This window comes from Haliaeetus leucocephalus, unplaced genomic scaffold, assembly GCF_000737465.1.
Source record: "Haliaeetus leucocephalus isolate CR32 unplaced genomic scaffold, Haliaeetus_leucocephalus-4.0 Scaffold167, whole genome shotgun sequence".
Classification (NCBI taxonomy): Eukaryota; Metazoa; Chordata; class Aves; order Accipitriformes; family Accipitridae; genus Haliaeetus; species Haliaeetus leucocephalus.
Window position 1 is genome coordinate 1,098,267 of NW_010972603.1, and position 23,646 is coordinate 1,121,912.

General features: G+C 39.0%; 1 protein-coding gene across 1 annotated transcript in view; it reads left to right on the forward strand.

The window, feature by feature from the left end:
* Positions 1-23,646, forward strand: part of CAMK4 (calcium/calmodulin-dependent protein kinase IV) — a 172,890-nt gene that overhangs the window by 106,950 nt on the left and 42,294 nt on the right. Inside the window, exon 5 of the mRNA XM_010563452.1 lies at positions 7,578-7,650. Coding sequence (XP_010561754.1) covers positions 7,578-7,650 — 73 coding nt within the window. The remainder of the gene's footprint in view (positions 1-7,577; positions 7,651-23,646) is intronic.

Below are 23,646 nucleotides of genomic sequence, written 5' to 3' on the forward strand. Positions count from 1 at the left end.
CTAGTCTGCACTGAATTATGAAAATGGTTGTAAAATAAGGGAGAAGCAGCAAACTGAATTAGAACTACTTTCCTAATATTTATTGCTCTTCAGTGCTATAGTATGGAAAATACATAAATATTTAGAGAGAAACCTTACTTTTTAACTAAACAAATGCATCAAAGCAACAAGGAATTGGAATCACCTTGGTGCAGGTATGAGCCAGTAGATCTGTGAATCATTCATTGAGAAAGTGTTCCTTGTGGAAACATTTTTGCTGTTGAATAGAGTGATGGCATTTTCTTGTCCTGTTTCTGCTAATTTTCTGTCTTACTTTACCATGTAGAAATCTTTTAATTTCATTTTAATGAAATAGAAGAATTTGCATAAGAATTAACTGAATACATTCAGAAAAAATCTCCATGACAACCAGAGAACTATTAAGTAAATTAACATTTATTGTATAGAACCAAGTATTTTAAAAAACTGTTAGCACATACTGGTATTGGAACAGATCTAGTTTATATAGGCCAGTGTCTTGCCTGGGGCTGTACATGATGTAACAGGATGCAGCCCACAGGTAAGATGTGGTACAAGACTTTTGGATAAAAGCCAGCTGGAGGCAGAATGAAAATGACCCTAAAATCAGTGATGGCTTTTTTGGATATTTTGATATTTATAAAGAATGATCTAAAAAGCAAATATGGACATAGCATGAAGAAAGAAAGAGAAACATTGTTGGGAACTGATAAAGTAATAAAAAATTTTACTGTTTTGGATGGCTAAATAGATTTAGTAGGTCTTTTGCAAGCTATATGATAATGTTTCTAGATTCACATACTGAAATGCAACTGACTCCACAGTGTGGAGAAATAGTATTTATAGTAGCAATATTAAATGATGGCTAAATATTGCAAATTTTAGAGTAACTGTTTAGATTGACTAGCACAAAACTAAGTGCACTTACCAATCTGAGGTAAGGAAAGCAAGAAACAGATTTTACCTGCTCAGATTTCAGGCAAGGCTGGAGGATGGGTAGGGTGGCCCGTGTGGGAGTGAAGCAGGGAAGTAAAGCTAAGAATAGGAGAACTAGTCCATTTAGAGTGTGGGGGAGGAAAAAGTAAGTTTGTTAACGTGGGTAAGATTTCAAATTTTCTTGAGCACAAGGAGCCACAAGAACAGCTTAAGTTTAAAATTGCAGGAATAGTTGTTGCACTGGCTTCCCATACCCAAGGAAAACAAAACAGAGAGGGACTTCGGTTTCAGGGTCAGGGAGCTGGTAAAGTACTCATTTCTTCTACCATTTGGTTCCTCTTCTGCATTGCTTCCTCTACCACCTGGTGCTCTCGATCACAGGTTTCAGGAGTTGTTACAGTGCAAGGCTTGGAGTGGCCTGGTGGACTGCACTGCCCGAGGGAGGACAGACAACCCTTCCTCAGTCTTAGCTGAGAGGTCTCACTACCGGGGCAACAGCCAGTGCTGACTGAGAATTTAAGGTACTGGCAGTCTTGCATGAAGAGATGTGTGCCATCAGTGACTATCCCAGTCCAGCATCCTCTGGCATTGGATGAGTCCTCTGCCTGTTCAAAGCAGGTTGCTGGGTGGTTTTTGATTCCTTTTTTTACCACTGCAGCTGTGCAAGCGCTGTTTCGCTGGATTTGGAAAGATCTGGCCCTCTGTTTTATTACTTATTGAGAAATCAAACCTGAAGCCTAGTCCTTCCCTTCTGTGACGAAATGTTCACTTGTTTGTTTTTGTAGGAGATTGATTGTTTCCACTTGTTGCCTAACATGCTTGTCATTAATCCCCAGATACATGTATTCCAGTCAACTGTGAAATTGTATATCAATATAATTTTAATACTGCTCTGAAAATTGATTCTAAAATGACACATTGAGATTCCTCATCTCTTTCCTCATTGATTTTCAGATCAAATGTGTTTAGTTTAGCAGGACTGCACTCTTCCTTTTATTTTTTTCCTACCAGTAATAAAGTTTCTGCAGAACAAGTGTGGCCACTGCCTACCTCCTTTTACTATGATATCCCAGTGCTTTCAGTGGCTTCATACAGATGTAGTGAATTAAAGCACAGTACCAAGTCCTAAGAAGAATGTCCCAAAAGGACTAAAATCCAGCACATGGTCTTCCCAAAGTATACTGCAGGCTGCAGAAGTATGGTGAATGCCGGTAAGAATTTATGCATCTGCTGATGCAGACTCTGATGAAGATATGCATAATAGAAACACTGTCAGGAACATAGCAAGCGTTGCACTCCTGTGGTAGAGAAAGGCTGCACTGAAAACTGTCTGCAAAGTTAAAGGATTTATATTGCCAGAAAACTTGCGGTACTCAGAGGGAACAGAAATGCTAGAAAGGCTAGATGTAAGTTGGCAAGCATTACTGCAAATTATTAAGCACTTGAAAGCATACATGTGACGATCACGTGGAAGCTGCCAAATTTCAACTACTTGCTGTGTATAAGAGAGCATGCATCACAAGAAATACATCATACCATTTCCAGAGGCTTGCTGGGCGGTGTGGCGCTAAGGGTGTTTTTTCTCAGTACTAAATTCTTTATAGCTCCGTTACCTGACAGGCACAAGGCTTTTCCACCTCTGAGCTTCAGCAGCAGCTGGGAGGGTGTTACCGCCGCTGTGTTGGGGTGGCCATGGTGGGCTCTGGGTCGGAGGGTGCAGTGGAGTGGGCTCTGGTGGGTGGCTGGGCCCTGCAGGCAGGCAGGCAGGCAGGCAGGCAGGGGTGTCTCTTGACACCGTGGGGAGTGGGGCTGTTCCCAAGGGGCATCTCCATCTCCGGCCGTAGAGGGAAGGAGGAGTGAAGAGGGGCTTTTGGGAAATATTTCCCTGGTTTTCTTTATAGAAAGAGGCGGATTTGTCTCAAATATATTCACATGTTCTTAGAAAGACAAGATTAAATCAGGTGGTATTTTAGGAGACCTGTAGCTTGGTGTCCATCAGTACAGACGCTGTTAGATGGGTGTGTCACCATGTACAAGCATAAACAACTGAATCAGCATATTTCAATGTCTGTTCATGCAAGCATGAAAAAATGCTTCTACATAAATGTGATTAGAATATGAATCATTTATTTAATCGACATTGCATTTTTGCTTGCTCTAGAATGTCATCTTTGATTTGAAACACTGTCTTGAATTTCCTGGATGTTTGCAACATCAAATTCAGTGTTTCTCCAAGCTTTTTTTTCTTTGACTTTAAGCATTTCTGTATCCCTTCTTCTAGATTCCCTGCTGTCCTCCTCACAGTTTTTCTCTGCAGCGGTCTTTTGACCTACCTGGCTCCTTCATTTGCATATCAAAGAGAGTATTTAATTAGTTCCTTATTATTGTTGTTCCTATCTTTCTGTCCTCTCAACAAAGGTTTAATCTTTCTTCATCCATGCTTTCCTTAAGGAAAACTAGGTATATATAATTGTTTTTGCTTCCATAATAATAAAATAAGACATTTCTGCAGGTTTCCTCCCATTATGGAAAAAAGGGCAATGAGTCATTGTTAATCTGCAGGCTGAAATTGAAAAATCCTTGTAAAGAAGCTTCGTTGGTCTCAGGTAGGAGTGTTGTCATAATAAAGCAAACTGGCACACCTACCATTTGTCTTATGTAAAATATCGCAGGGAGGATGCAAAAAATAGATATGTAAATGATCCACCAGCATTCTTACAGGACCTAAACTACAGGATAATCTTCTTTCAGTACTTTTCCTTACTGCCTAATAGCCAGGTTTTAGTTTTAAAGCAGAGTGCCCTTAGAAATAAATTTTCGTCTTTAGCAAGAAGTATGTCTTTTTTTTATTTATCGCTGTTACAGAAGATTAGGTTTTCTACTTGCTAGATTATTATTAATTAAGAATTAGGTTTGTGTTCTCAATAAGTCTGGATTCTAGACTTCTGAAAAAATAGAAAGTTAACTACATGTGACATAAGCTGTAATTGGCTTGCCAGTGCATGTTATTCACATGTAACATCAGCAGATGAGTCATGTGCATTGCACAATAACTCTACAGTTGTTTTTTATTGCTCTCCTGAAATACGGGCCCACACTTCATTACATTTGTTTACTGTAAAGTGTAAATTCACAATGGCTTCATCTTCAGTGTCTGTGCACTTCTTCTGTTACATGTTTAATGTAAATAATGAGAGCAGTATCCTATCTTTAGCAACATTTAGTTGTCTAAGTCAGGGTGAGCTGGTCTTCTACATGCTGTGGTCAAGAGGGCAGTCTTGAGCATCTCTTTGATCTCTCTTGTTTCTAGCAGTCAGGTGGTTTTCTTTCCTGCATCGGTCAGGCATTGGCAGGAAGCTTTGAACTTCATCGTTTCTTTGATTTTGTTGAGTGGAAGAAAATACAAAGAAGTTGGCTGCATTTACAGATGTCTTTTTTTTTTACCCCAGGCTTATCTGTTTGAAAAAGGAAGGGTAGAACAAATACTAGTTTACCATACTGTAAAAGCAGAAATTTATTGGATGAAGAGAGAAATGTAAATTGGATTGTAACTGTACTGCCATGTATTTCTGATCTTAGTCACATATGTTGGAAAATCAGAGAACTCCAAATCCTGTTGAAACCTTAAAACCTTCTGCCTCAGATGTTTCTAAGGTCAGGTGCTTGAGCTCATCCTTCAGCTGTTGGACTCAAGGCATGGGCAGGGTGGCCCATTCCTAGGGGACATAGACCTGAGTGATGGTAGAATTAAACTTGGTGCACTCCTGGCAGCTCAGCCTACGTGCAGCACTTTCATAGCAGCCGCCCCACGATGCCTGTCTTTTTCCTGTGGTGCATTGTGGACTATATTCCAAAATCTATGGCAGTTTGAAAGCAGAGGGTCAAACTAGCGCAGCAGACTTTTGGTTTTACTACCTTATAATCAAATTTGAAATTTTGTTATGATCTCCCATGCCCTACTGAAGATTGTAAGCTTAACAGAATGATGATGTGAATATCTTTAATACATGGAATCCTGTAAAGCAAGGACAGTGTTTTAACATGCGTCCTGTGCCATGGTCAGAGGAGCAAGTTAGCACCCAAAATACCAGCAGGGAAGGGGCCAGGTGGGATGGGGGCAATGTCTGTATTCTCAGAATCTTTATGGATGCTACAGACAGGAACCTGCTGGCTGACATGGAATACTTTATTTGAATTAAAAAGGAGGAGGAAGCCTAACCAGTATAGTTGGAGGAACTAAGACCCAAGCAAGACTGTCACTGGGGCTCATGTCTCACCATGTAATCTGCCAAAGGAGGATAATTCAGCCTGAAATAGCTAAGGAGGAATCTTAACTTTCAAGCATAATGTAGCATTTTATTGTGTAATTTATGATTTTTCTTAACCTCTTTCCTAAAATTGAGGCTAAAAGCCTAACACTTTCCCTCATTGGGTAAATTTTGCTTTGTTTTACCCTTGTGGTGGTAAGTTCAAGTAAAGCTCTTCCTGATGTTTTAAACAAATGACCAAAGCAGCAGAAGGGCTGGAGGTACAAAAATGCGAAGGAGGCAAAGCAGTGCATATGGGATGGTAGCGGAAGGGCTGCCAGAAAAAAAAGTTTCTAGAAATAAGGTGAAATAATTATGCAGCCAAGAAATCATGGTGAAATAGAAGAGCTCCTGCTTGAGAGGGCTTGCTTGCTGTTACTGATGCCATATGAATAAACTTAGTTATCTGTGAACACAATGAGTGTTAAGGTAAAATAATTGCAGCTGGTTAGGAATATCCCTGTACAGACTATTTTCTGTGGTGTCATGCTTGTTACAATTGTTTCTGGTGGATTATTACCTTTGCATTGTTTCTTATTGCATTTAATCTTCTGATGAGTATGGAGTAATGCTTTTCATGTGTACATTAGTCAACACCTTTCCTGTCAGCTTTTGTAAAGCTGTAAGGAGTTGAATTGAAGGTAGCTCAATATAAGTGTGTTATTTCAGAGAAGAGAAGTGATAAAAAGATACTGCAAAAGAGGGGAAGTGGGGAGAAAGGAGTATACCCTTCTTGCCGTAAGCAGAGTCTGGTTTTAGACTCTGCAGCAGAAGGTCTTTACAGCAACTTCTGACTTCAGAGCTTATAGGCTTCTTGCTCTCCTGCTTCATGGGGATTTTAGGGCATTGTTTTGTAAAACTGGCTTGTGTGCTTGCAGGAGATCATTTTATAAAATGTCTCATAGGCACCACAGGTTCTGTTTCTAGACAACATCTGTTTATGTTTTCTTGGGTTTTGAAAAATGAATATGGTAAAAAATCAAAACTTCAGGTCAAAGATCTGACCTTTAAGGTAACCCTCCGAGGGAGAATTATTGTAGTTCGCAAATACTGGGTATAGTTAAATACAATAGTAAAAAGACTGTTGGGTGTCTTAAATGGAGCAATAGTACATGTTAATGATAGCTCCTTCTTTTATTAATTTCTTATATGTCATTGTGCAAATCTGTATCTTCTGCTGACTCTGTTTAACTGAACTGCACATTTCTATAATGGTTCATTCTGTAATGGCAGTTATTGGAGAACATGCAATGCAAATCCTGAGTCAGCCCCAAGACCCTGTATCACTGCTGGTGTTCTTCTAAAAGAGCTGCAATAGCAGAGCTGGGCTTTGTCACTTGTAGCTGGGTTGGGAGGCCAGCCCAGAAATCTGCATAAACCCTTGCTGCCCTTTCTATGCAGCATGGCATACAACATGTTGAAATATACCACTTCAGAACATTACCTTAACACAGAAAAATATTTTCTTTCTTCACTTTTTTATCATGGTAAGGTTCCAGGGAGATAACATTATTAAAGAAGAAAGTTGAGGTTTTGTTTGTTTTTACAAGATTGAACTGATGTAAAAGAAAAGGGAGGAAGAAAACCAGATTTGCAGGATCTCCAGAACTCATAAATGTTGCTGAATACACCATAAGCTGCACATGGTCAGCACATGTACAAAATCAACCTGTTACCATGTCATCTATACAAAATAAACATAGCATACAGGCTATTTACGTTAAGAAGAAAAAAAAAGTAGTTTTAGTTTTAATGAAACCATGTTTCTTTGCCTAAAGAGCCCCCAGTTTTCTAGCAATGGGGGAAAAAAAGGCAATTGTTCAGCCCATTATACTTGAGGGATAATTTGAAGCTAGTAAATTCTTACACCAACCCTTTCTCTTGAATAATTCAGGTCTGTGTGTGCATAGCACAGTGCTTTTGTTTAATAACTAACTAACTAAATGGGGGGGGGGGGGGAGCTTAAGTTAAATATAGAAGTGAAAAAGCAGTTCCTAAAGGATACCTAGCTTTATATGAGTAATTCAGATTCCCTGAATTTTAGAAAATTCCAAAACTTTTCAACTGAATGTGTATATATTATAAGCTTCTTACCTAGTTGATATTTTATCTCTAGTTTTTCATTTAACTGCAAATCAAAGGTAACCTAAATTGCAAAAGGATTGTTTTCAATTCTTTAGGGGGTACTCCAGAGTCCTTGTCTATTTAAATTTGATTGTTTTCTAGCTCATTTTTGAAAAGAAGCTTTTCCCTGCACGGTTTACTTAACTTAATGCATAATCCTGAACACAATTTCTCTTGTTGCTTTTTCTGTAGGATTGTGGAGAAGGGTTACTACAGTGAACGAGATGCTGCTGATGCTGTTAAACAAATCCTGGAGGCGGTTGCTGTGAGTATTATCTAGCATCATATGCTCAGCACCTAATATTTCACCTGTAATAGCTCAATAAATACTTACGTGTGAAAGAAGCAGAGTTCACTGGAGACAGTCCACACAAGTTCCCTCCTATAATTAATTTTGTATTGATTTTTTTTAAGGTAGAGGCACTTTGAAGGGCAAGAAGTGACTTTGGATAGCAGTCAGCAATACATTTAATGCTCTAAGTCACCTGTTACAGTGGAGTGTGTGTTCTGTCCAGTCTCAAAACCCTGTGGAGTTCAGCACTGATCATTTTAGCCCCAAAAGTAATTTGAAATCGCTGGCACTTGTGTACTCTCTCATTAATTTTTTTTGCAGAGTATGTCACAGTAATTTATTTGGAACCTTAAACAAAAGAGAGTGCATTACTTTTCCTCTCAACTTAAAAGGGTGATAGATTGGCCGAACATGTTAGCTTTGTAAAGAGTACAAGAATTTGAGCCAGAGACTTCTGCAGAATATTGCCATGAAAATACTTATGCTTCATTTGCAGTTGTTGCCTGAAGGTGACCAATCACAGTTTTTGCCACTATGCAGGAGCATTTATACAAACAAGGCTCATTGCAAGGAATTGTGGACTACTGGGAAAGAGGATAGTGTGTGTTACAGCATACCTATCAAAAAATCAGTTCTCACTGCTCTTCAAATTGCATGTACATGCACAGAATGACAGGAATATTGAGAGAGATCAGAATAAAGTTTGTGCCAGCAGTTTGTGCAGTTCCTAATATATCTTCTTCCTCTATATTTTATGTGTTTTTCAAACATTCAGATTTTTGTACAAGTATTTCACATTCTATCACTTAGAGAAAGGTGTAAAGATTTTAGAGACAAGAAGATGAAGGCTTCTAGTGGCTCAATACAGTATTTCTGTACATTATGCATACTTCTCAGACACTTGTAGCTCTTCCATATGATTTCACACCAGTTATTCACTAAACCAGCAATCAGATGCTGGAAAAGTACTTAAGAAATTAATTTGTCAAATGTCTAGTCTATATGCTAGCACTGATCACTTCCAGTGCAGAAGAGAGGGGACATGCTGGACCAGAAAAAACAGTCCAGTTGGGACATTTGGAGCGTTTCAGACAAATAGTAATATAGAGGCGATTTTACTTTGTGAAACTAAGATGTTAGCAAGGCCTAAGGAGAGATAGATGCTAAAGATTGTGCCTCCTGCTGTGCCTGGCAGTCTGACTTCAGAGTCAGCAAGAGATATTTTGGATTTTATCCAGTGGCAGTGTGTGGTTGTCTGCAGCAGATGTTTGGAGTGAAGCAGCCAGGCAGCAGAAAGGCTGCAAAGATCTTGGAGCAGACATAGGTGCTCAGAGGTCTGCAGATAGTGCCTATGGGACATGACTGACTTTGGGTGTATTTCCAGACTGTCAGACTTTTCAAATGAAAAACAACTGTTGATCACACGGAAAAAAGACAGGTCAGCCTGAAGGGCTCTTTTGAAGGATGATAGTGGTGAGGCAGGATCTGTACAGATCATCCACGGAGATGCAGTGTTGAAAGAGCTGTCCTCAGGAAAGGACTAGTGATGATGATTGACCTCTGTGGAAAGTACCTAGAGGTGAGGAACAGTTAATGTGGTTACAGTAGTAAAGCAGTTATTCAGAAGGAACAGGCCAACTGGGGCATATTTGCCTGAGATGGTAAGGAAATACTCCATTGCAAAAAACTCCTATAAATCATGTTTTGGTATTATTTGTAAGCCTGTTCATACTAAAGATGTGAGAACTGGTGTTTACGGCAGTAACCAGACATACATGGTTGATGGTTGGACTTGATGATCTTGAAGGTCTTTTCCAACTGAAATGATTCAATGATTCTATGATTCTATACTGCAGGACCATCACGTTCGCTTCATGCTACTTTCTGAATGATCTGATGCTTACTAAGTCATTCTCATACAAAGTAATCTAAATTATGTATTTAAGTTTAGACCACAGCATAATGCATTTGTATAAACTTCTTAAAATTGGGTCAGATTATTATTTTATGACCAATTTTTTCTTCCAGTTGAAGTGCCCCAGTTAAGATGGTTCTACGTTATTTATTATTCTTTTGCAAAAATAATGATAAAGTTTTGCTGAAAGATGTTTCAGGAGGTGTTTCAGCTCTTTATTTTAAAAGCCAACAACCAGATGAAGATCTTCAGCTTCTATGAACTGTAATAGTTTGGCTGAAATCGATGGAACAGTGATGCAAGAAAGCTAAAAAGCTGACCTTTTTATGAGCATGCAATAATTTGGATTTTTATAGATCCTTGTACTGGATCCCTAGCTAGGATGGACTATGTTGACTTTTGGTTTTATAGCTGACACTGAACATCTAAGTCAAAGCTGGGAAAGCTGTGAAAGTGGCAGTTCCCAACTTGGGAGCTTTGCAGCCCAGCTGAAATACTGTGATAGATAGGGGCTGTAAACTTGACAGAATGGCGTTCATGAGCAGAATGGGAGTTATTGTTAGAAACTGGAAAATACTGCTGCAGCAGAGTAATCTTTCCAGAATAAAAGGAAATATATCCATAGATCATTCTTAAAACCAAATAATTGTACAATCTCCTCAGTAGACCATGCCAGTGAATACCCTCCTGGCATCAGGTAGGCATTTTGACCTCTGCAATTTTTTAGAAATTGCTCTTAGCAAGAGAAGCATCAGCCTTCCCTTTGCTGAACTCTCTTGAACTAGTCTACTTGTTTTATAAATCCCTTGTTAAGGGCTGTCACTGTAGTAATGGATCTGTCCTCACAGTGGGTCATTGACTTGAGGAGGTATTATGTCTACATTTAGGAAAGGTTTTTTTGAGACACTTCTAAGGGATTTAATCAAAAGTGTAAAGTGGGATTTTAAAAGCTCCTAAGCATTTTTGTTCAATTCCTTTTGAAATAGTTAAACCAAATGGACTAATACTCTAAAAAAAAAAAAAAAAAGAATCCCATAAAGCTTCTAGGTATATCTGTTTCTTGTAATATCTGAACACATGTAAGCCTAGCTCTAAACTGGCTTACCAAGAATTAAGCAAGCAGTCGGAGTAGCACACAGAAAATTAATCTTAATCTTCCAGGTCACAAACCAGCATAAATATATCAGATATCTGTCCTCCCAAGAACAGAAAGAATAACAAACCCAGTATTGTTTTGAAGACCACTGCATCCATTTTTCTCTTTTCCATGATTTTTCTTTCTGATGGTTACATGTGATCCAGTGTTCCCAAATACATGACTGTATTTGCCCTTAGTAGGAACAAATTACCTTTTTTTCTCTCTTCTGCACCTTCAACTTTTCCATTATTCTTCCATTGTTCTTCAAGCTGGGAGATAGCTTCATTCATAAGATAAAAGGCCTGTACAAAACTAGGGCAAACCAGCATTCATCTTTTTAGCTCTTTTGTTGCACTGTTCAGAACAGGTAGGGAGGTTTTGTTGCTACCTGACATCTCAGAACCGAGTGAATTTCATTCCTGAGAGAGGATGTATTTGAGGGCAGTCTCTCTTGGCATATCATTGTCCTTTCTCTGCTTCTCAGAGAATCAGCTGTATACAGTGTGGTTTTCTTGCATGCTTATTCTGGTAGCAGTTTTTCTATTTTGTGTACTTAATGAATTTCCACACGCAGATGTCCTGAGGCCAGATCTTCACTGCCTGACTTGCAGAATGAGTTATTGATGTTATGGAATTCAAATAATCCGTGAAATATTGGTCAGAAAAAGATGCACACTTTTTCTGTAAGAGACATCTACTTTTTAGCTGGTCAAACTTAAGAAAATGACACTGGTATTTTTTTAATGTGTACTTTCAAAATCTTATATTTGTCAGTAAAAGTAAACTGTGTTCCTTTCTGCCTGCTCTACATTAGTGTCAAAGTGATAGGTTCTGCTTGAGGGTTAAATTACTCTTTTTATTATATTTAAATTTGAAATTATTTTTAAAAGTTTACTTTTTGTAATTAGGATAGTTACTAGCATACCTTCTGTATGTAGTTTTGAACTCATCCAGCAGTCTTTAAGTTAATTTCCCATCACATTTTATAATAGGTTATTTTCTTATGACTGGCAATTATCTTGTCTAGATAGGAACATTTTCCTGAAACTATATGTGGGACCCCCTCTGTTTTCATTTCTAATTTTTATTTCCATTTTCTACCACTTCAATATTCACTGTATGCCCGCACTTCTGTTCAGTTCCTTGTCAGCTTAAATTCACAGGGAGCACACTGAATTCTCAGCTGTGATTGCAAAGACTGAGGGTGCTTAGCCACTTCCAGGTTTGAGAGGGAAAATCTGGATTAAAGGTTTCTATTCATTTCAGTGAACTTTGATCTGTCCAATAATGAGCTGTATGGTAGTAGGTAAGAACCTTCCGTGAATGTGCAGCTTGCAAGTATATTTTAGAGACCCTGTGGCACTGGTATGTCTAACAATTAAAGCTTAGACCAAATAAGGTAATCAAACTTTAAAAGACTGTCTGAGACCCAAGAGAATTGATTAAAATATTTGGGGTGTTTGGCACTCAAAGAAAAGTGGACATTAGATAAAGATTAAGAAAAGGTTTCATTTTTTCTATACAATCTTTGAGTTAGTGCTTGCTGGAGATAGAGGCGACCAATGGATTTTAGTTTTAGCCACCAGCTACGAGGTGAACTTAACCAAGGTATAAACTGAATTCTGAAATTCTGAAATTTTGAATGAGGCAAATGTGTTATATTAACAATATATACTTACCCAGACCTAAAAAGGCACACTGTTAAGAAGAATAAATGTATTGAGACAAATAGGGAAGAAACCTGGGGCTCTATTCTGTAGAAAATAAAGTTAAATTCCACACAAGAGAATGGCAGGGATGCCTAGGTATTACAACACAGGATAAAGACCTGTGTAAAATAGTAACAAAATTGGGGAATACTGTATGTAAGAGGAGGAATCTTATGCATGATGGTAGATATTGAAGAACATTGACTTCCTCTCTTTAGAAGATTTTGCAGAAGATTTCCATTTTAATAGAGGAGGCATTTGCACCTTCAGATCTCTCCCCATTCCCTGATGAATCCTGAGTGTTATCCATTCTCCCTCTGGCAGTAGGGAGTGGTTTTCGGAATCTGTTCCTCGCATAAGTGTTGTTCAGGGTACAGTTAGGAAACAGCAGTTGTTCTATCTAAAGCTACCAAAACCCAGCAATCTTGCTTTTCTGGTGGGGGAGGAAGAGGAAATGTAAAATTCTGTCAAATTTGCGGTATGTTTGCTCGGAAGTGGTATTTCAGTGACTTGCAGGTTTAGGCCAGATTCAGCATGTTCATTGAGTATGCGGTTCTTAGTAAAAAGACAAATGCTTGATACTGTAAGACAAGAAGGAGTTTGCAGTTCCAGCTGCAGTTCTGTGCTAAAGATTATGATGTCATGTTGTGTTCCCTGACAGCATGGTCCACTTTTGCCATTCTCCTTCTAGCCCGCCAACAGGAACAGGAATGTTGGTTTTCAGATTTAACACTTGCACTCTGGCACACTCTTCATTTTGGGAAATTTGCATGGCAATGTTTTGGAAGAGGCAGAGGCACAGCAGCTATCGGCAGTTAAAAGCACTGTTTGCAATGTAATTGGGGATGATGACGACGCTTGTATTTGTTCTCCTTTTTAGAATAAAAAAGCTTGTCAATATGCAGAAGAAATTCTGTATTACTTTTATAATAATTCATGCAGGGAAAAACACCACATAGAAAACCTAGATGCTGAATCAGTTTTCTTTCTTTGTGCTAATTCTTCAACTATCTCCTGTCATTGAGGTGACGTGGAGCACTGTTAGCCTTAAGCATGCCTGGGAGGTGAGGATTGCTCACAGAAACAGAACTTGAACCTTCAGGGAGATATGTCGATACCTGTGTCCCTGAGCTGGGAGTAGTTCAGAGCAGTTAGTGCTGGTAGCCCAAGATGTTCAAGAGCTGTCCTGTTCATTCTGATTTTTGTAGCAAAGCGGATTTGGGGGTGTTTAGTGCCCTTTTTTAATGGATAAAACACAAACACAAAGTCCTTAGTATACCTTTTCCTTACAGGATTATCAGTTATAATGTCCTGGAAAACTGACTGTGTGGATATATTATTTTGCCTGCCAGATTTCTCCCTATATATTTGTTGTTGGGTTTTGTTTGTTTTACACTTTGTCATATAATGTGTTGGGCGGTTCTGCACTTCAGTCATGTCAAATGGGCTGCAGGTGGAGGACATGGAAGACGTGATTATGGAGTGCCTTATTGTCACACGAAGTATTGGCTGGGGCTGTAATGAACACCCTGTCTCCTGACCAGTATTTTGTAACATGGTTTTCATGTTTGCGAGCTAGTTTCTCTCAATTCAGCAACCGTGACTATAAAACTCCTACTAACAACTTCACCCAGCAGCAGTCTTTGCTATCCAATGCCTTTCTGTCAGGAAACCTTGTCCAGTGTGCTCCCTAGCTGTCCATCTAGTCTCATAAAAGTGTGGTCTGTGAAGGAAGACCAGAAGAATAGGTACAAAACTGTACATGTTTCTGGGCTTCTTCAGAGCAGCTGTTAGTGTTAGCTGCTGGTATTTCAGATAATCCTGTTCTCAGGAAGAGGACTGGGAGACAAAAATATTTGAACTTCCCTGGACCACATGAAAAGGAGAAGAACCTGTTCCAAGTCGAGCTTTGGTGTCCTGTCACCTTGAAGAGTAAGGCAAACCAAAACCAAAACAAAACACCCTTTCTACCCCTTGTGACTGGGAAATATTTTCTCTTGGCCTGTTGAGAAGGATAAAAAGGAAGAAGTAGTCTTCTGTGTGACCAGCCACATACTCAGCCTGGCTTTGTAGGGATGGCTTGCAGTAGCTGCAGTATTGACCCTGCCGAGTGCTCTTCATCCAAGAAGAAATAGTAATTTCATAACACTGTTGGCTCCTGTCTTGCCTTGTTCAAGATAAACACCAGGGGAAAGGCTTTTTCAAATAGCGTTCAAAGGTTAGGACTTAGGCTTGCTTTAAAGTGTTCAGTAGTGATGTGGTGAAGAACATGGTGGCTTTTAATCCTGGTAATCACAAGTGCTGTGTAAACAACCATGTGGATTTGGACATGAGCTGTTTTCCATTTTGTGGTAGGAATGTAGCTTGTGAAGAAAAAGGAGAAGCTGGGTCCAGCATTCTATAGTAGGTCCCATCATATTTTTCAGAAATGTCTTCTGAGGGGTAAGACATTGGCCTTCTATGGTCTTATTTTGGAAATCTGCATGGGGACACGTGAAGAGCTTTCTGTGTAACTTTCTATATATTTATTAATATTTGGTCCTTCTTGTGAGCTTGTCATAAGGCTAATGCAACTACATAGGACCCAGTGGGTCGGTGGGTTTAATGGAACTCCTAAATTTAAAAATTGCCATATCTATAGGGAGTCTTTTGGCATTTGTTCTATTTCAGGGTTTTTAGGGGCAAATTACTTTATATTAAAGATAACTGTAGCAAACTAACATAAAATGCAAATTACTGTATATTCCAGTTCTGCTGTGTTTCTCAAAAATATTTTTAAAAAGCTAACTTTTTATTAATGTTAAGACAGCTCCATTTTTAGAAAACATTAATGAATAATAAGACATTGACATGACTGAACATATACAGAGTTTGTTGCTGTTAGCTAGATGTAAATAATTTTACTCAGATGTGAAAGAGACATTGACCAGAGAATTACAAAAAAGAATTCTGGAATATTTCCACAGTACCAAACTGGCCAATAGGAAGTGAGGATAGTGGAAACATCCCTATAAAGAAAATTAGCAAGATCGTTAGTACCAGTTAAAAATTCTGGTTATATTTCAGAAATGTGGCCCAAAGTAACAAGGCATTCAACCTTTTCCAAGTCCCCTCCTTTTTATTGACATCTTTTACTGCACTTTTTACTTTGCACTTTATTTACAGAAAAAAAGACTCCCCTTCTTAATATTCAGTCACTGACAAAGAAATACAGGAGAGTACTGAATTTTTAACTGTAATAATTAGGTTAGATGCAAAATATTTTGAAGCTATTTAGATCAAGAGTTGAAAATCTACCTGAACATTAACTGCAGCAGTGTTTGTGCACTCATTCATCATGTTTCATTCCTTTCTGTAGCTAGTATCTTCAGCTATGATCAATCCTAGCAGCGTACTTAAAGAACTGGGTTTTTGTAAAATATTGTCTTTGCTTACAAATTGCTAATGTCAGAAATTTCATGTTAAGGACAACCACATGGCTTGTGGCAGTAGGCCTTGCACAAATTGTGCAAATGAATGTCTGCAGCATTGTGCAGAAATCAGATATATGCTTTTATCCATTTCCAGTTAAATGTCTAGCTGGAATTATGTTTAAGTGGATCAGAGATTTGCAGATGTACATGATATGCCAGCATGCAGTACATAAATCTAAGAGCAATTTGGAAATTATACTGAGACAATTTGCTTTTTATTCAAATAAATGTACTAAACCAGATCTAATGTTCTAATTACAAAATGGGGGCTGTCATCTATTAAAGCATTGAAATTATTATTATTCTTTGATATTTTCTTTTGCTTAATTGAAAGATATTTTGTTTTCTGAAAATAAAAACTAATATAAAGCTTAAAACTTTGTACATCTCTCTGACACAGGAAATTATAATAACCTTCACTTCACCTAAGTGGTTTCCCTATACTCAGGGACATAACTGCATAGTTGCATAGTTATATTTTCTAGGCAAAGTACGTGAAAATTGATGTTGTGTATGTTTTTTTGTGAAGTTCTGATTATTCTAAAGGCTGTTGGAGGCAGAGGGGAAGGAGAGCAAGCAAGTTCCGCATCAGGCCTGCTGGCCAATTTTGCAACCCGTGCATCTGTCTCCTCTTCCCATCAAGGCTGTGCCCAAAAGTGGTTTCTCCAATGGGCTGCCTGCTTTTTCCTCTGTCACCTGCAACTTGCCAAATTTCCTCTCTCCCCTGCATTCACACATACCAACATATGATATTTTTCCAACTATCTCACTCAGTTAAAAAGCAACACAACAGTATTGCTTTCTTTTGCATTGCATCTTTTTTAGCTTGAAAGCAGCTTACCTACTACACAAGTCACTTTTAACTTGTATATGGTTGACTGTAGACCAAACAGATGTCCTGAAGAATATATTCTAATATGTAAGCCTCCATAATGGCAGTTTTATCTAATTCTATTAAGCTAATTTTGTGTGTGTGACAAATTTATATATACTTATTATATTACACTCAACATGACAGTAGTTGTAATGATTGCTAACTATGTATACAACAGTTGTACTTAATGAGTTATAAAGAGATGCCTGACCTGAAGCGACTTTCCAAAAGTCTGAAAGCAACATTTTTTTGTTATGCAAATTAATACAAGGAATGTCACAACAGATACGCTGGTTGTACTAACTAATTTAACAAAGTTTGGATAATTGACAGGTATTCTGAATTCCCTGTGAAGTCTTGTCCTGAAGGAAGGTATGAGACAGTGACTCAGCGGGGTTATATTATTGGGATAGCTTACTGCAAAGGGTTTTACAGTGCACTTGAAGTCACAGTAAGGGAAGAAAATCTATGTAATTATAATTTTACTATTTATAACCATTTATACTTATCAAATTTTACTTTTATTTGTGTAGGCAAATCACAGCACAAGAAAAAAATATGGAGATTAGTCTCCATAATGAGAAGTGTATACTGTCTGATGTGTTTTTGTTTGTAGCCTCTTGAAATAGCATAAACACCCACTTTAATAGTGATTGTAGTAGACTGCAGAATAAAAAGGTTCTAACTATATTTCTAAAAAGTACTGCCATAAAAAAACTTGCCTTATATGTGTAATAAACCCTATATATCAAGGCAGGGTGTCAGACAGAGAGGAGGAATGAAATAAGGGGAGAGTCTTTTTGTTTGCTTGCATATACCTTATTAAAATCACCGTCAGTGAAGGCAGGCAGGACCAATGGTTGGATGATATCAAGGTGTGTTTTGCAGGGCAATTATATACATTATTCCCTTGAATCTAAACTGTGAGTATTGCCATGAACACAGCATACAACTAAATGACTTGTAGGGAGAAGTAACAGTATCCATCCTAAGGCATTGTTGCTGGGGTTTTTTAATAAAAAAAAATAGATTGCCATTTGATGTATTCCAGGCACAAAGTGTTTATTTCTTCAAAATTTTTTTGTGAGGCTTGAAGGTGAATCCTCTCAGAGAGGGTGATTTAACACATGACATACAGAGATGACTCCATGGAAGCCAGGAAATCATCTCAGCCTTTTCTTCCATTCGGTGACAACATTCTAACAAGGGCTTTGTGAGTGTCCCAGGGAGACCTTTCTAGCACACTGCTGTCAAGAACAAATAAGCAAGTAGGTAAACTGTCAAGTTATGTAAGAAACCTATTGAAGTGCTGCCACTGCATGAGAGAGGAATGCATCTGTGTCCTAAATGTGCTATTTCTGAAGCAATGTTAAGTAATGGTTTCATACATAGGATAATCTGTTTAGAGGGTGAGGGCATTTTGAATTAGTAGCTTCATCATTTTGCTAGCTTACATTCATTTGTTTTTCGTCTTTGTTGTAAAGAGATTTAAAACTGATTTTTCTTGTTGATGATGTATTTAAGTTGTTGGAAGGGAAATAGAGTGGGTTTTATTATCACACCAGCCTGATCTATCAGTACCTTGATTCAGTATTATTTTGTGAAAAATGTTTTTGGAGACCTGTTTTAAGCTGAGTGCAAAGCTCTTTTCACAGCACACAGAGAAAAGAAGATTTATAGTCAAAGGAGTCTGGCAATGCTGCCATCAGCAATAAGGAAATGAGGGTATTGTATTTGCTATTATCTCTAATAGAGGAAATGGAACAAGCACTAATGATCATGCTGCAGATCTACTGTATTACAGTTAATGTCCAGTGCAGCAAAAAGTCAGGGTCATATTTGCTAAGTTGTCATGATCTTAAATTATGCTTTCATCTGAGTAAGGTGTCCTCCTCTCATTTTGGAAACAAGTTACTACAGTATTGATTTTGAAAAATATTTGGAAATAGCAATGGAAGTGATTAATTAGCTCTTGTTTTAACTCACAACACACCACAAACACAGTGCCAAGTGCTGCTGTTTTCGAGCCAATGCCTGCAGTTGATTCTTATTCCAAGAGACTGACATTTACAGGGAAGTTGTTGTCTAAGAACTGATTAAGGACTCGAGGATTCGACCTCTTCCCAGTTAATCTCAGGCAGATGGGCAATTTGCCTGTACTTTCATTTATAAGATGGGTTGTTGAAAATATTATGTGAGGAGAGTGCTGACCCAGTCCAAAGGCTGGGTCTATCTGCCTGATTAACTGATCTTTGGGGCATCATTTGGCGATGGCCTTGCCATCCCTTTTAGAGGGGAAATGGCTTGGCACAGGAAACAAGTTCTGTGCCAACACTGGGCGCAAGTCTGAGTCTTGGCTTTAGACAGCCACCCATTTCTTTTCTGTATGTTACCGAGCACACTGTTATCAGTTAATAAAGCCCACGTAAAGTAAAAAGACTGCCTTTGCCTTGGACTTCAGCCTGCTAATAGTCTTTTTTTATTATAATTTTTATTGCATGTATTGTGCAAACTGTCATGCCGGGACACGGCATCCAAACATCTGTCCCTGTGGAACGTAAATAGTGTACAGTCTGTATCTACAAAACATACATTTCACTGTAGGAGCCTGGCAGGGCTCTGAAGGCTTCTGAGCTGGAGAAACTCCTAAAGCATCCTGAGAGGCTCACATATGGTGTAGAAACAGTAAAGAACTAGCAATTGGATACTACAGAAAGGGTCAAGAAGGATTCATAGCAGATCCCAATGGAGGCTGAGGAGGTCTTGCCTCAGAAATTGCCCTAGGGGAAATATCAAAGTAGAAAAACAGCCAGCTGTGCATGAATAGATAGAGGAGAAACACTAACTGGCACTGCAGGAGTGTCACCAGTAACTACTGCTCTTCATCCAAACTGTGTAACTTTGATAAAGCGAAAGCTGTGTGGACAGGTATTACGTTACTTCTCTAAGGGCTAAAAGGCATCTAGTTAAATGTTACATTGAATTCCTTAAAACTTTCTAAGGTTTGAGGAAACCTATAGAGGTTTAATGACTTTTAGAGAATTCAGTGTAGTGAGAAGGGCCTGAATACGTCTGTGTACAAGAAGCCTCCCCCTTGTCCCTTGTCCCCTGTGCAGTCACCAGCCAGAGGACAGGAGCAACCCTGGTCCCTGCAGTATGCTACCAGGCAGAAAATTGCTTCCCCAAGGAACTGGCACAGAGAAGCAGCACCTTTGCAGAAGTCACCACTTTATCCCTTAAAAGATTTGCTGAAGCCTAATAAGGCCCCTTTCTTCAGCTCTCCCCATCCACAGGGCTGTGTTTTTCTGTCTCCCAACCCTGCCATGCCTGCAGACGTAAGTGAGGACAGGCTTGTCTCCCTGAATCTTGCTGTTGCTGCCTCAGTAATCATGGTAAGGATAAAAATACATTGATTGTTCAGAAGTAAATTGCAAGTGAACCTGTGAAATGAAAGACATTTGCAGAAAAATTGCTCAATAGTACTATTATAGCCTTGTGCAATTTTTAGTCTCCAATTTCATAGTACTGGACTGACTAGATAGCAGGCTCTCAGCAAAATGGTTATTTGCAAAATTACATTTTTTCATTAGGTAATATGGGAGCTTACCTGAATCTCCGTGCCTGTGGTTTGAAGAAATGCTAAAAGAATTTCTGCTGTCATTGGGGGAGATTCCTGTCATGCCAAGGGGGTGGCATGAGCTAAGATTGCCTGACATTGATCACTCTTAAACAGGCTGTGTAATAATTTATCAGTCATTGTTTCAGATAAGTGGCTCCATTTCTGTGGCCCTGACAGCATGAGTGAAACAGGATTCCTTACTTATTCCCTCGAGATTCCATATTGATCCCCTGAAATGCCAGTAGCTGTGGATATTTTGGAACTTGTAATGAGTCTGGTTTTCTCATTTTTCATTTACTCTTTCCTGATGCTTTTTATGTCCCTGTGTGACCATTTTTACATGATGTTCTCATACTAGTTTGCTGGCATGTGCACGTTGCTTTCTGAACTCTTTTACCTCCATTTTTAATGTTTCTTAATAACTATCAACAAAACCAGGGAGTGTCTTGGCTGCAAATTACACACATCCCTTCTTTTCAGTTGAGGTTTTCATAGACTCCTGTGTCTGAAAATCCAAAATCTAGCAGAGGTGAATATGAAGCTGATGTTTTCAGGAATCAATGCCACTCCACGCTTATCACTCCATTAGGTTTGAGTGCATGATGGTGCATGTTACTTCATGAGCTAGAAATAATGAAAGATGATATATTAAGAATCAGGGTGTCTCCTTGATTCAGGTTATGGGTGATCAGGGGCTTTTTCAGGAGTGTAGGCCTTCCAGATTTATTACACGGTGCCTGAACGTAGTGTACAGCCAGTGGTAGTTTGATTTCTGGGCATTGAGAAATTCGATTGTTTGGTGAACAGTGCTGGATGTGGGGCTTTTGGAGGATTTTCTGACACAAGTTCTTGTACAATAGTAATGCTGGGCAGCAGCTGGAGTGTAAACAAACAGTATATTTAATGAATGTGTTTCTTCAAATATCCTGCTCAGCTGAGTCCATCTGATAAGCAGCAATAGCAGAAAATCAGTATGTGGTCACTTAGGAAGTAAACATACACATCTTTTATTGCTTGAGTTTTAAAATTACTTTGTTGTACCATTGTGGTTTCCCATCTAGAATGTATTATCATAGTTTATGGTAATAAAATATGTTAATTCTGGATTTTATTTTAGTGTGCAAAATTTAGCAACTGTAGAGCTAGGTACCATAAACTATCAGGGCTGCAAGTTCGTCCTTTTTCTTGCATCTGACTGTGCCTGCTTCACTGATGTTCTTGTATCTTACTATGTGACACATTGATGCATGTTTTCATGTTGCTATAAAGAACCCTGAAAGGCATGCAATAAAAAACTCTCAGTTTTAAAGCCTCAAAATTATGTCCTTCATTTAAAAATCAAGATTTAATCCAAAACTCTGTTATGATGTGAAAAGATGTATTACGGACTGTTGTTGCTAACAAAAAATTCAGCATGGTTTTCTGTGCAGATACAACACCTTAGAGTAAGTTTGCACATGTGACTATCTGGAAGGATGAATAATTGAACAAACTCACACACTAGAAACGTAACAGCTCTGTGTCTCTCATAAAGAAGAGTTCTCTCTTCCTGCAAGCACCCTTCATTGAAGTGTGTCTAGTTTGAGCACCACATGAGCATTCAGATGTATATTGAAGCTGCGTCTTTTCCTAGGTGCTTAATTTTTTCAACCTAGGGAGAGAGATGGTAGGTAAAGCCTCAAAGGTGTTAGTTGCCTGTAAAATATAGTTGAAATTAGTCAATAGGCTGAAAAATTATTATTGGGAAGGAGCAGACAGATTCCTTACATCTCCTTCCTCAAAAAAGAAAGGCTAGAAGACAGAAATATGATGCTGCTAATGTCCTGAAGAGCAGATCTGTGGAAACAGGGTTTCCCTCCCATATTCTCTTAATCTCAGTCCTTGTTTTTGTTCTGAGATCCTCCCTCTGACTTCATTTCTCATTAGAAGTCCAAAGTTGGGAGGATAAACAGGCAGCCAAATGCTGGTTCGCTGCCACAGGCAGCCAAAGCACCACAGCTCCCTGCCTGATGTGAACTGACAGTCACTTGGTGGCAAGCCACCGACATCCCCTCAGAGAGGTGCTTCCACCACTCGGCCGCTGCTTCTGTCGGGTTTGCAGGGGTCCTGCCGCCACTGTGCAGCAGCAGAGGGGGGTTTCTGTCCTTTCCCCCTGCCAGTGCAGATGCCAGTGCAGATGTGCACAGCTGGAGTCTGCCAACATCTTTGCCTTCTCTGCAGGGGTTGTTGGAGGGGTGATTCCCCTCCGTGTTGCATGCTTTCCCCAAATCCTGTTCTCCAAACAATGCAGCACAGTGATGCCAGGTACTCTATACCCAGCTTTGCATTTTTGCAGACAGAGGAGGAACAGGCAGGATGGGCTGCTGTAGCTCATGTGAGTGTTAGCTCATAGTCCAGCAGCCAAAACGATCTCTGTCATGATGAACCATCTTGTGTGTTGCAGCACAGCAGGCTGCTTTCAGTGCATCTGTAATGAATGCCACGTGTATGCCATTCAAATGTAGCAAATGATGGCAGGCAGCTGCATTCACATAAGAGAAACAAAAAGGGCTGCAGTTCTGTCTCAAAACACAGCATAACTCTTCATGCTGCTTGTAACCCGTCTGGGACAGGACATGTCAGTCGTGAGGGATTGATTTACGGTCGCTTGTTCCCTTGCTTGTAAGGATTCAGTGGCAAAACTGATGAGGGACAAATGTAAAAGAGAGGTCTGACTTCTCCAAGAGGGTTGAAATACATTTGAAAGAGTAGGCAATGATTCAGTGTCCATTCAGAAACTGAAGTCTTGGCGGTATTTATTTTGTAAATAATTATGGATTCTGCTGTTCACTTATACATTGGGTGAACATAAGCCAAGTTGTGTTAATAAGAACAGCATAGTGTTAGACAGAAGACTCTTAACAAGTAAGAGATGATCTCACTATTCTGAAGGATTTATCTGGTTTTCTGTGCAAGCATGACTCCTGCAATAATTTTGTATGTGTGGTTGTCTAGAAGGACAAACCAGTCAAAATAAATTAGTAAATCCACAAATAAAGTTAAAAGCTCCAGTCCCTAGTAAGCTCTGAATTTTATAACTGGATAGTGCAAAGAAAAATCTGGTAAAGTGCAGAGAAGCCAACTCAAAGACAAAATCTTACATATTTTGCCTTTGATACCCATGTGGTCACTGAAACTTGCAGCAAGGATCAGCTCCAGTATGTCACTTCTGAATACGGAGTAACCATTTCCAGCCCTACAT